At 40.3% G+C, this 14,118-nt stretch overlaps 1 protein-coding gene across 1 annotated transcript in view; it reads right to left on the bottom strand.

Moving 5' to 3' along the window:
- Positions 1 to 454: 454 nt before the first annotated feature.
- Positions 455 to 14,118, bottom strand: part of DNAJC3 (DnaJ heat shock protein family (Hsp40) member C3) — a 30,597-nt gene continuing 16,933 nt past the window's right edge. Inside the window, exons 6-12 of the mRNA XM_048295798.1 lie at positions 13,477 to 13,658; positions 11,445 to 11,564; positions 9,481 to 9,586; positions 9,263 to 9,383; positions 5,390 to 5,522; positions 4,473 to 4,621; positions 455 to 4,042 (exon numbers count right to left, since the gene is read on the bottom strand). Coding sequence (XP_048151755.1) covers positions 3,885 to 4,042; positions 4,473 to 4,621; positions 5,390 to 5,522; positions 9,263 to 9,383; positions 9,481 to 9,586; positions 11,445 to 11,564; positions 13,477 to 13,658 — 969 coding nt within the window. The 3' untranslated portion in view covers positions 455 to 3,884. The remainder of the gene's footprint in view (positions 4,043 to 4,472; positions 4,622 to 5,389; positions 5,523 to 9,262; positions 9,384 to 9,480; positions 9,587 to 11,444; positions 11,565 to 13,476; positions 13,659 to 14,118) is intronic.

The following is a 14,118-nucleotide window of genomic DNA, read 5'->3' as shown; positions in this document are numbered from 1 at the left end:
TGAGCTTTAGGATGAAAAGTATTTCTCAGTAAGGTTCCTTTTAACCTGTTCCCTGAATCAAGTACTTTCCTTCAGACTTCATGCAACCATAGGATACTGGATTGGAAGGGACCTCAAGGATCACCTGCTCCAGCCTTTTTGGCAAAAACACAGTCCAGACACAATGACCCAGCACCCAGTCAGGCAAATTTCAGTGTCCAGCACTGGGGAATCCACCATTTCCCTGGGGATATTCCACGGGCTGGTTGTTCTCGTGGTGAAATCAGCATTCAACAGGGCTTCTACAGTTGCTGTACCTGACTTCTATACATCCAGGGTTCTCTTCCACACAGAATGTGGCTGCTGCCTCCTCCTCCCCTGCCTGCAGAACTGCCCTGTGCATTTCTGCACAGCTCCAACTTCAAACCTGGAGAGCAGGGTGAGGAAAGAAGGGAAGACAAATACATAGCAGTGCTTTCTTGTCATCATAAATATCTTTATTGTGAAAAATACCATAAAATAATTCCCACAGTTCTAGAAAAAACAGTCTTGCTTTTTAGATTTATGATTCCATATAAAGACATTTTATAATTTGAAACATTTGATAAATCTCTGGCTAGCTTTACTTATCCTTCTTAAAACATGAAACTGCTACTTAGTGATTTGCTGAGGGCAAAAAAAAAAAAAATTATTCTCCCATTTATTTTGTTACAGCTTTATGGATAAAAGTGTGGATTACAGAGCAAACAATACCTTACAATAAGGCACTTTTAAATACAACTAACCTGCTATGCTATCGTGGCTAGTTTCCAGCAAAGCTCCTATAAATCACAGCCCTAAACAGAAGGATAATTCTTGTTCCAAACGCTGGTCTGAAAACTGAAACAATAACAAGCTTTGTTTTTTCTGCGTATGTCACAAGTTTGAGCTCTTCAGTTTGTAATTCACTTTGAATCTCTTTAAATACTGATCAGTTATTATACCAGTATTAAGCATGTACCAACTATGCTCCCCCCACCTTCATTTTAAAACAAGTTGGAAACTAGTTTATTAAAACTGAAAGAATTCCACAAAGTTTGCATCTACATACAGCCAATTATGGTAACGCTGCTTCATGCACATCTCAGGGCTGACAAACTACCGAGACATTTACTTCAATGTTCAGTTACTGAACATCATTGCACTACAGACACCCACGAATAAATAAAAAGGCGAGTTCAGCCTCCTTGCGTGTCGCCTGCACCATTAACACTCAGCAGGGTACCGGCGCTTCATGTTCCAGAATCACGTCAGGAAATGCAGCGCCGGAGCTGGAGAGCCTTGCAAGGGAAATGGTTTCTTTTTAACATTACTTTGTCTTTCTGTGTTTCCAGAACACTTCAAAGCCCTTCAAAACAGCACTGGGGTGGTAACACTTCCTGTAAACAGCAGCTGCTCAATACTAGGAAAGCCTTGTTCCCCACTGTCACTTTTTGCTATTGTTTCCAAGAACCTGTCTTCCACAGAAGGAATCTGTGAACAGCAATCATGCATTCAGCAATCAGCATCTACTGACTACATTCAAGCCTTTTTGTTCTTAAAATGTAGTTTTCCCATTTCCATTCATTCATTTTCAAAATGCACATGGGTCCTTTTTTGTTCCTGAATGCTCCCGGTGTACAGCAGAGCTGTGCTGCTGCCTCTGAGAAACAAAGTGACACTGCTCCAACATCAGTGCCTTGTATGAAGAATTTACTCATGAGGGAACATCTTATTCCTTCTCTAGAAGAAAAAAATTAAACCCCAGGAAACAATTCTCTCAGCTCAAGCTTTTAAAGCTGCACAAGGGCAGTCCTTTGAAAGAAGACTTATTCCCAGCACTCCCCCGGCCCACAAGCACAGCTGTCTGTGGTCTTTACTGTGACTTCCCGCAGCCCAGCCACTCCTGCATGTACAAGAGCAGACACATAGCTCACGCGGCTCATTCAATACTCATGTAACAGCAGCCCCTCAGGGGCACAGGGCTGACAAGGGCTGCAGGGGGACACGGGACAGCCACCACTCACAGGTACCTGCCCAGCTTTAGGTACTGCCAGCAAGCAGCAGGTGCAGAGGCCAAGCCCATGGAGCAGCAGGTTCCTCACTGTGCAGTGAGTTCCTGTGTCTGAGCCCCAGCCCCTCAGAGCCATGCCAGCCTCTGAACAGCCCTGAGCATCCCCAACAGTTTAAGCAAAAACGTTTCCAACAGGTCGAAAGCACAAGCTGAACTTGCAGAAAGTCATTCAACTTGGGGAACATGCAACAGTGGAGAGTGGGGTGGTTTTGTATCATAAATTTTTAGATACCACTATACAAGCTCCTCAGTTTGAAGATAAATTTGTGAACACTGACCTTTGAACTGCTGTTGAAAAACACTTTACAAAGCCACATGGCCTTGCAATTATGGTGGTGAAGCACTTGAGGCAGGAGCCAAGGGTTCTGCTTCAACAGCAACTTCATCTACAGTAAGAAAAGCCCCCTTTCAGACTGAAGGCCTTATTTGCCAATATCATTTGTTTTACTGAGGCTGCTTAGGTTTTCAAGTGCCAGGAGTTGAAGCGAGAGAAGATTCCTATCAACTGATTATTGTTTTCCAGTTAAAATCCAATCAAGAGAACACTGACAAACTGTAATTCCTGCATTCCAAGAAAATGGCTGCTGATGAAACTCAGTAATTATGTCAGTAATTATGACAGATGCAGTTACAGAACGAGAAGACTCCTCACTCCTACCAGCTACAGCCCTGGTAACACCACACAGCGCATTCACACAGTTGCACCAACTACACCAAACCCATTTTAAGTACGTCCATATAGAAGAAAAAATAAAAACAGACTTTTGGCTAGTGGGAAGCGAATCCCTGTTTTTGCACAGAGCTGTCTCTGCAGTACCTTGCACATAACATAAAATTACTACAATTTCATGTAGTACTAACTCCCTGTTGTATCACTCAGCAGAAGTGAAGTTGTATTACATGCTAAGGCTGGAGTTAGTATTAATTAATTAATATTCCTGCAGTACACTTGCCTCACAAGCTGTCTCAGTTCTGAGTTTATGTACAGAACTAACAAACTGCTGCAGAATCAGGGAAATGTCACATAAAATTTTCTGCTGAAATCTCAAGCAGGTATTTTGTTAAAGTGCAAACTACTCAAAAATCATACCTAAATAAACACCCCAAATCACATTCAAAAAAGAAGTGTTTTGAAAAGCAAGTCTTTCCACCCACCCCCACCTCACTGCTGAGGGTTCCACCAAGGAAATCACCCCAATTAATTTCAGGTTAGTGAACAACAAAGTGAGCAGGTATTTCAGATACAGGTACTCCCAAGCACTCTTTTTCCAGAGCGATTGTTGCAACTGGTTCAGCGCGCAGCCTCTTCCCCACCTCTGTCACTGCCAACGCCAATCCAGCAGGTGGTCACTTGGGTTTCCTCTTAAAAATACTGGGAGATGGATCATTCTGCTGAGCACAACCAACAGTTTGTTAATGTAGAGACTACTGTAACTACCCTTGCCACGTTTATTAGGCCCCAATCCAGAAAAATATTTACATGCATTTTTATCTTTAAGCGTATACTTGAGTTCTAAATTTAAGTGTTGTCCTAAGTAGCATCTTACTGGTTTTTCCATCCATAGGAATAAACAAGTCCTGCATATCCACAGCAAATACATAGGCAGCACAACCCCCATCAGTGTGAGCTTGTCAAGCTCACCACAAAGTAAACCCAATGAAAGTAAAAAAGGAGCTTTCTTCTAGTGCAGTAAGACTCTGGGTTAAGGACAACATTATAGAAATTATGATTTTGGGTCTTGAACTGAGAGACTTTTTATTTTTCAATGAATTAAGTAAAAAACAGCAGCAGCCACCAGAAACAGTCTTGGCTCTAACTGAAGTGAAATTTGAATGTAAATGGTCCTCCTCCAGAACCAAAGGGGTTGAATCCTTGCCATGTGTTCCAGTTCCTGTGGAAAGGGTTGTTGCCGCCCTGCTGACTCTCCGCATCCAGTGGGTCCTCTCCCGCATCAAACTTCCGCCTCATTTCTGGAGGAAACAAAACCAGGGTGGAATCATGGCACAGTAACAATGGGGTTTTCCTGGAATACTTCAGTTGCTGTTATAACCTAAATGCAGTTTGTAATAGCACTTGAGGCAGAAGGAGATGCACATATCCTTTATATAAGCATATCCGGAGTTTGTCAATCCTGGAAATCTCTACAAGATGATATCCCTAGAAGAGACCTCTCAAAATATAATTTTTATTTCATTTTAACAAAAGTCACTGAAACATAGTAATTCCAGATTTACATGACTTCATGCAACAGATTGGATACAAGTATTAGTGCACTGCTTTCTCAAGATGGGTAAGGGCAGAAAGCAGCATAGAAGCTGCAGTGCTTCTTATGACTTACACTTGTGTTTTGACCTTGATGCAAAAAAAGTAACTAAAAAAATGAAGGCACTGCATCATTACCTGGGTCAGTGAGGACTTCTTTAGCAGCTGCGATATCGATGAATTTTTTCTCTGCTTTCTTCTTTTCTTCCTCACTCTGGAAGTTATCAGGGTGCCACTGGGATGCCAGCTTTCTGTAAGCTTTTATGATTTCTTGCTTTCGAGCATTTCTGGATGAATAAAATTATAGTAACTTCATTTTCTGATTGCTTATATGCCACACACTAATGAAGTTTAAAATAAACACAGACACTAATTAAGGGCATCAGGAAAGTTATGAGGTGCTGTTAACCTTCTGCAAGTGGCACTGAAGATTCTTTACACAAAACAAAGGAAGCAAGTTGCAACCTTAAACACAGGTTCCTCACTTTCTCCTTCACCACCCGTTTACTTCCCTTGGAAAGATGCTACTGCCAGTGACTCCCCAGAATACAGCTGTCAGTCTGAGGAATTTAACATCAGGTGAACAACAAAAAACAGAGATCAAATTAGTTCACAACTGGAAGGACAACCAATACTAGTTCAGAACTTTGTTTGCTCCTCATTAGCAGGGGAAGCTGTTGGTTTCTCAAGGTTAATGGCAGAAGGATTTTTGATACCTTTCAGTCTGCCACAATTTTTTGTTACTTTCAGCAATTCTTGGCAGTCCTCATTTCTTCCCCAACTAATTCACATGACTCAGGATCTATACTAAGAATTTCTTCCCAAATAATTTATTTCCTCTCTTCCTGCTGTTGTTTTCCATTCTTTCTAAAGGAATTGTTAACAAATGCTACTTTACAAGTTGAACACTAAAAATTAGTACAGCAGAAGAGTGAAGATAGAAAGATACAGAACAAAAATTAACACTCAGCAGAACAAATTCAAGTGATCAACCCTAAACGTACTGGTTTAAATAACCACCTTTCACATCATCATCTCTGGAATTAATAGCTCACCTTTTTACTCCCAGGATTTTATAGTAATCCCTCTTCTGTGATTGCTTCAGCATTCTCTGGGCACGTTCCAGCCCTTCCCGAATCTGCTGGTCATTTTCACTGTTGGCTTGAGCAGTCTCATAGTCTTTAATAGCTTTTGTAAAAAAGTCAATGAAAAAAGGTTACACAACTCTACAAACTTCCATTTAAAGAACTCAACAAAACTGAAGATTTGTTATTACCATATATAAACAGCAAAACTTTTGTTTCAACTTGACATATTTTGGGGTTTTTTTCTAAATTAGAAAACCTTGGAATAGAAGAAATTCATGTTCACATATGCATTAGGTGACTTTCTTTAGGTTCATCACACTCGTGGGAAATGAAAGAGAAGGGTGGGTACCAATGTAGGTCACAACATTCTCTAGATGTTACTTCAGTCACAAGGATGAACATAATGAGCATCTAGGACTGGGAGGAGGAAAGAAACCAAGAAGAAAAATTCAGCAATTAATACTTGAAAAGCCCTCTGCACATTAGTCCCACGTTGTTGTTCAACTGAAGGATGAATTAACCAGAGTCTTTAATATTTATTCTTCTCCCCCAGTCTGTACTCAATCAACACAATAGAAAGTCTCTTCCTCTTTAGTGACTATAAAGACAGATTTCAAACTACCACTAAGTTCACACTGTTAGCAAAAGGCAAATATTGTGCTTTTTTACACCTCTGCATGCATAGTATGCAGACAGTTGTATTTTATGGGTTTTTTCCCAAGGCATGCTCTCACTTTTATTTCAAGAGTTGCATTTCTCAGAAATGAAAGCAAGAGAAGAAATTTTTAAGAAATTTAAGGTCTACACTTCTTTAAGTAAATTCTATTATTATTGCAAGTGCTTAAGACACCAAGTTTATATAATCTTTAATATCCAAATTTATCAAGGAAGCAAGTTGAAGTCTTTAATGAGACTGCACTTCTTTCACTGTTATAATCCTCAAGGTCTCATTTGCAGATCCAAGTCTCTTAGGTTTCTCAAGTTACACAAAGTACTTGCATCAGATTATTTCCAAGCAGATGCTATTTCTCAGCAGGTGTTACATTTGTTTTTCACTGTTTCTGAGCAAGACAGCAGGAAGTGCTAATGAATTTGTATTACCCAGACATCTGATACCACCACAATCTTGTTTCAGTTACTGAAAAAAAAAATTATTCCAAAAAGTATTGCCAGAGCCCAAACAATTTCCTAGGCTACTACAAACCAACCAAAATTTCTATTCATTTTCACATCACAGGACACTGCCTTTGCTGCTTAAAGAATTTTGCCTTCTACTGGTATTTTTAATAATTTGTCCAGTCATTAAAAAAAAAAACCCAAAACAGGAGTGTGCCCAATATATGCCATCAAAACTAATAAAAGCAGTGAAAATGCAAGGATTTCATTATGCTGATTTACTGCTCCAGTAATTTTAAGCACCACTGAACTTAATCTGCTTCAGTAATACTGGGAGGTGCCAGCACAACATCCTGCCAAATGCAGGTCAGATTGCTCGGCCTCACCGAGCACCACATCACCTACAGCACCATTGTGGGAAACCTGCTCAGGGGTCAACCACTTGCCATGACAGTATCGGATTTCCCTTCTTTTTCTCTTAATCAGCTTCTTTATTTAAGAACTATAAGCATTAAGCACAAAGGAAGGTGTTTCAGTGCTGCACACTGCAGAGGGAATTCATCCAGTACACTTCAGCAAGTACACACTGCACTTTTGCTCTCTAATTTTGACTGCACACTACAGTGGCAGGGATTTTCATCTTTCAAAGGGCTAATTGCTCTCTCCGTCTGCGAGGTGAGGGTTGGAAGCAGGTGGAACAGGATGGCAGCTTCATGACCACAAGAAGTTTGCTATGAAGCCAGGAAACTTATTACTAATTCCTAGTATGTCAGGTGAGATATTTAATCAAATATTTTGAGCCATAATTTCTAAAAGCAGTAGTACCTCACAAACAAACAGAAGAGCCACTGCTGCTTCTTACCAGCCTAATGTTTCAGAAAGCTTCCTTTCATGCTGCTCTGACATGAAAGGAACAACTACTTCCCAGTGTCATTTTCAACTTAAATACTTCAGTCAAATCTAACTCTCATTATTTCAATACAAGAATCTTCATGATCTCTCAATAGGTAATTACACTGTATCTCTCAAAAACTTCACTGGTTTTGGTATCTTGCCTGCATTTTTAAAATGGAGACAGATTAATTCTGCATGTGGAATGATTTGATTACCCATCAAAAAATCCCGAGTAACTGCAGACAGCCTACATCCATGCCAAGACTGTTACAGAAATAACAGAACCAGTTTATGCTCTTACTGAAACCTCTACAGTAGTAGAGTGGGGAGGGGAAAAAAAAGAAAACAGAAAAAAATCAGTACGTTGTGACCAATTTTGAAACAGCAAGGCAGTTTTTTTTCCTTCTTTGACAAAATTTGTGCTCTAGGCAGATAGACTCCTGTACTTATGAGGTATGCCAGAAATGGAGTCATTAAACATCTGTCTCTGTAGACAAGCCCTGGATCTCATGTGATTATGAAGTAATTAAAACCATTTGATGAACTCAGCTATACATAGTGAACTGCATCTTGAACACTTAACAATAATTGCCTTCAAAGTTCTGAATTACAAGTACTTTGAAATTTTCCTACCTTTAACAGGAAAATAGGTGCCTCCAGCTTGAAAAATTTTTTCAGGGAAGAATGAGAATGAGTTTGCCCCTTTAAATATAAGACTACAATTTTAATTGCTCTAGTGTCCTCCATAGCAAAGAGAAATCAGCCATCATTTTAGTGCAGTTAAAACTGAAGGATAAATGAAGACACCTTCAGGCAGATGAACGTTAATGGGCTGTAATGCTGCTGATGAGGGCTCTGCTGGAAGGCAGAGTGTAACCACAACCACCTCACTGCTGTCAAGGGCAGGAGGAAGGCACGGGAGATGCTACAGAACCTGGAGAAGCACAGTTCTGCTCTAGCAGAACTTGAAACCAGGCTAGGCCAAGGCCAGCAGGCTTGACACAAGAAATAACCTCTCCCAGATCCCAGGCACGTCCTCTCTGTTTCCTTATATCCTGTAACGGGGAGGCATCTGCCCCAGCACAAGATCAGGTTGGCTCTCCGCATTTGTGCGGAACTTTTCTTCCCTCTAATTTGCAAGAGTTGAGTCACTCTCCCTAGAGGTATTTAAAAGTGATGCAGATACGGCACTTGGGGACATGGTTTAGTGGTAGACTTGGCAGTGCTGGGTTAATGGTTGGACTTGATAATCTTAGAGGTCATTTCTATCACTCCGTGTAATAGGATGCATTGTACAGAAACTCCATATGGAAAATGCAGCCTTCAGGAATAGAATCAGTTTGCTCTCTGAGCAACTTCTCCTTCTCACGAAGGAGAAGCAATGGCTGTTAAGTTCCTCTGCCCTCAGCACATGCTAGGGAATAGAACAGCGTTATTTCATCCTGCCATCTCAAGACACAAAAATGAAGCTCCTAAAACGGATTTACATCACCCTAACTTTAATTACCTTTTACCTCTAAACGCAATTCTCTGACATTGCTGATTATATAAAACATGTCTGAGGTGAGTAAGCTGCGCAGTCTCATAAAACATCCTGAACACAGTCCACTGTTGTAAAGACAACTCTGGTGTAGATAAAACAAGTACATTCCACTTACACTAATCAAGACAAAATTACCACCAAGTATTTTTGTAAATCTGCAACTACCAGCGCTTATTAAGGGTAATACAGTGTAGAATCAAAAGTGTATGTTAAAGAAAAGGCTTTGAAACACTGACTACATTTTAAACGTCCACAAAAACATATGTGCCAATGGCATACAACTGTACCTTCCTCATACATGTCTTCCAGCAAATAAGCTTCTGCTCTGTCTTTCAGGGCATTCACATTGGTTGGTTCCAGCTGCAGAACTTCTGTACAAAGTTTGATGGCTTCTGTAGCCTGCTGATTCTAGAGAGGCAAAAGTAAAATAAAACTCATGTAGTTGTGGGGGTTTTGTTTTGTGTCTGTCTTAAAGACATTTACAGAGGGAGATAAGCAGAATTACCTTTGATAAGCAGTGACAGATCCTTTCTTTGGCACGAGTAGAATAAACTGTGACTTCTGGTTCAGTTTTCATTACAGAATCATATTTACTGATAGCATCTTCATACCTGTTTAAATCATAAAGCATAATATCATGAAATGTAATCACTATCTTAGGGTGTTGCGATTTATTTTAAAATTCTTAAAATTCACGTATTTTCCCATTCTTCTAGCAAAAGACCTTCACTTGAATAGCCTTAAAGGCAAGGTGTGAAACAACAGAATGAAGAAAACTTGCAGGCACTTCAAGAATTACATCCCCATTCCCTTTTCTGTGCTGTGATACAGAAGAGCAGGCATTAGGCATGTCAGGCTTATGCAGAAGATAACGACTGCCATCTGTCACCGTGCACAGCCAAGAGTCTCCAGATTTGCCTCCTGTCCAGCATGACTCTGAACTTCAAAATAAGCATCTCCTCCTCTGATACCTGAGATAGACCCAGTCTGGAGTCCTGCTGTGAGCACTGCACTATCTGCACACTACAAAAGGTACCTATTCAGATGGACTCGATCTTGAAGGTCTCTTCCAACCTAGTGATTCTGTGTGTGATTCTGTGTATTCACAGAGATACAAAAAAGCTCCTTATGCCAGCTTTACTTAGGCATGTTTTCTCCTTTTCTTCTTCACAAGTCACATCGTAAAGTATAATTTTGCTATGAAGATCTCAAAATGCTAAAGTTACATGGTTTGAGCAAGAAACAGATTAGAACATTTACCTAAAAATGCAAGAGGGAGATTGAATCCATGGGTTGCTACAGGCTGGAGAAATGCAAGCTCTCAGACTCCTTGAAACTGTGCTGATACTGGCTAAGTAAGTGAAAAGAGTCCCAACAGACTTCTGGCTTAGTAAAACTGGCATCAGTTGTGCTTATTCACATTCCTGATGTACTTCATTTAAAAAAGCCACCTTGACAATGTCTAAATGATTTGTTAGGGATCCTTACAGCTGGATGTCATGTGCCTGGGAACACAAAACTGAAGTAAAGCAAGAACTACAAGAATACAGAGGCACTGTCTATCATTTAACAGGGTGCATAAAAGAAAAAAAAAGCTTATCGGTCAGAACTACTTCTACCATCAAGGTAGTAGAGTTAGTAGGTGGTTTTAGTCTTAAGATACAGTCCTTTGATCACAGAATAGCTGAAGTGGGAAGGAACTTCTGGAAATCACCTGGTCCAACCCCACTGCCACTCAGGGCCACCTCTAGAAATCTGCCCATAACTGTGTCCAAAATGCTTTTGTGTAACTCCAAAGTGGGGAGACTCCATAACCTCCCTGGACAACCTGCACCACGGGAAACGAGGCAGTGTAAAAAACATTTCCTTATGCTCCAAGGGAATTTCCTGTTTCAGTTTGCACCCACTGGCCTGATCCTGTCACAGAACACCATCAAGCAGAGCCTGGCTCTGGCCCTCTTAGCACCCTCCCTTCAGATACGTTGACGAAATCACCCTGTAGCAGAGAAGTCTCAGAGCGAATACTCTCAGCCACCCCAGCCTTTCCTTGCAGGAGAGAGATTCTCCAGTCCTTCCATCATCTTAGTGGAACTTTGCTGGACTTTCTCAGTAGCTTCATCTCTCCTGCACTGGGAAGCCCAGTGCTCAGGTGTGGTCTCATCAGTGCTCAGTAATACTATATGACAGCTGAAAACTCCCATCCCGGGAGTCTTACCAGTCTTACCACCTGCTGCAGAAAGAAGTTAAGTATGCAAGGGGGAGACAGTGGCATCAGAAGGAATCAGAATAGAATTGTTGCTATGCAAGTCAATATTTATTTTAATTGTAATTTGAGAACTGTGCTCAGTTATGCACTTCAACTGACACATGCAAAAAGCATCACTTTAATCAGCTCCTCAATCAGTACGTTGGTGCCTCAATTGTGGGTTTTTTCTTTTTTTTTTCTTTAATATAGCAGTGAATACTTACCTGCCTTCTCTGATTAATTCCTCTGCTGACTCGATCTGCTTGTTGAGTTTCTTTACTTGCTTATAGAGGGAGAAGCACTGCTTATGGTCTTGGTCCAGTTTCAGACACTCCCGGACCTCACTTTTCACAGGGAGGTAATGAGAAGCAGGGGGGGAAAAAAAAAAAACCAACCAAAAAACTAGGTCACCACATATCATGAAATTTCACCTAGAGACACAATGCAGCATATATAAGCTGTTCAGAACACTTGAGTTCTTCACGCAATCTCTCCCTTCATCCAAAAATTAATATAAAGCGAGACTAGCAAGAGTCTTCCAAAACATAGGGATACTTATCTGGTTTTGGTTTTAATTCTTTTGTATTGCCAAACACATTAAAGATTAAATGTTACATTAATAACTGACTAAAGAGCCAATGAAAATGGTAATCTGTGAAAAAAATTATATTCAGCAGTTCTCAGATAAATATATATGAAAATTACCATCAACTGTAACTCAGATATATTACAAAGTTCCTGTGTTGAAGCGTATTTTGTGCTGCTTCAAACAGATAAAGCTCAGCTAAGACTCAAACCTCCTTGATGGAAACTCAGCCAAGCCTGAGCCTGACGTTTCACTGTGAAGAATGTTTAATCAGACTCTGATTAGGGCAAGTATCTCTCAAAATAGCCAAAAGTCTAAAAAAACCCCAAAACCCTCCAGAATGCAATCATATGAAGGAATAAATGTTTTGGATCCCATCGTCATCATAGCACAACCACGCTGTCAATTTCAGGAAGAGATTACAAAATTTTATTTTGTTCCTAAACACAGACAAAAATATCTTCTTATTTGAAAATAATTAGGCCTGTAAGCGGAATAAACTAACGGAAGGACAAGAGCAAGCACCCAGCCAAGTCCAGGAGCTATAGAACTCTTTCTTAGCATATCTCACTATGCAAAAAAATATTGGTATCAGGTTAGAATACAGGAAAGAGGCTTATCCCTTCATTCTGATTCCATTCTGTTCTTCAACAGTGCTCTCAATTGTACTTTTTAAGTAACGAAAATACCACCTATACTTCAAATCCCTGTGCAAAGTGATGGCCAGCTACCCAAAGGCATCACAGAAGTGACCTATGAGCTCACAAGATTAAGTAAGCTCTGGAAAGGGGACGCCTAATGCAAACCAATTACTTTCATGTTTACTTTTGGCCAGCTATAAAATGAATTTTTGCAATTATAATCACATGCAGCTTCCATCCACCAAGGAAGGAAGCTCAGGCTTTTTCAGTTCTCTTCACCTTATTGAAGGGATTCTGTGGCAGAAACCATATTGGAAGGATTCTGGAGATGAAGGCAGCACATCTGTAATTAAGATTGGCAGAGAAACCACTTCTGTGCAAAAGGAAGCTGCACCATTTTTGCAGTTAGGCACAGAGTACAAACTGAACAGTCTGGATTGGGTAAGGGCAGTTATCTGCCAGACTGACTAGGGACGTATGGGAGTAAGATCTTAACTTAGTATGAACAAAAGCAGAGGGCATTACCAAAAAGTTATCCAGGACTGTCTGCAGGAACGAAAGGCAAACAGCTCTGTACCTCGAGCTCTTCATACTTGGATGCTCCTGTATTTTTATTTATATTTAAGCTTGTAACCTTAAAGTATACATTTTCTGTTTGCATCTTAAACTTAACTTCAATAGAGGTTTAAGGTTAAAAAAAGGCTCCGCTAAAGAAGTTTAGAGAAGCGTTTCCTTGTAGGATGGAGAAATACAATGAAGACAGCACCTCTAAGAAACTCTGATAGACAGGTACTCTGGCTTCTGTTTAAGGAAACAAGATCCTGGAACCACTGATGGCTGGTCTTGCCAAGAATAAACATGGGTATCTTCACTGCCAATTCTTAAGTTTCTAGAAAGGAACTCCCTTTATCAGATCTAGACCACAGTTTCTTCTCCATCCAAACCTCACGCAATAGATACTTCATGGTTTATCAAGATCTACATATTTTCTGTCTCAATTATAATGATTACAGCGAATAGTAAAATTACCTGAGAGATAATTCATGGTCCCCCAGCTGATAATATATTCTGCTGATTTTATAGAAGGCTTCAGTATTATCATTCTTTAATTTGGCAGCAGCTTTCAAGTCACTAATGGCTTTGCTTGGTTCCCCTTCCTTTATATAACACTCTGCTCGAAGTTCCCGTAGCTCTGCATCCCAAACACAAACCTTGAGAAATCAAAATTAAAGCTTGTTTTTGGTCCATAACACTTCACTTCTTTTCCTCCCCAAAAGAAAAATCCCATTTAATTTCACTTTGCCAACTGCAGTAGCATAAGGTTCAAGCTGCATGCAGAGCTCATGAAATTAGCATCTCTGCTTCCTGGTGGATGCTGTGATGCACCTGCCCAAATAGAAAACAAAGGCCTGAAAATTTTGTAAATGATTCAATGAACTCATGCAGAGAGATGAATTAAATCTACTGGCATTGCTTAAACTAGGACACTCTGTTGAGCCTCCAGGAGAAGATACCAGAATCATAAATTATTGTATCTTTCCAAAAGAATAGAGGTAATGAACAGCAAGGACCAAGCTGTCGGTTGCCCTCCAGGAAGAAGCCTGTGGGTAAGATGCAGCTCCACAAAGTTTGACCTTAATATCTGGATTTTAAGAATAAAGAAAGGCAAAA

The sequence above is a fragment of the Corvus hawaiiensis genome, chromosome 2 (assembly GCF_020740725.1).
Source record: "Corvus hawaiiensis isolate bCorHaw1 chromosome 2, bCorHaw1.pri.cur, whole genome shotgun sequence".
NCBI classification, from domain to species: Eukaryota; Metazoa; Chordata; class Aves; order Passeriformes; family Corvidae; genus Corvus; species Corvus hawaiiensis.
This window is presented reverse-complemented; position numbering and strand designations above follow the sequence as displayed.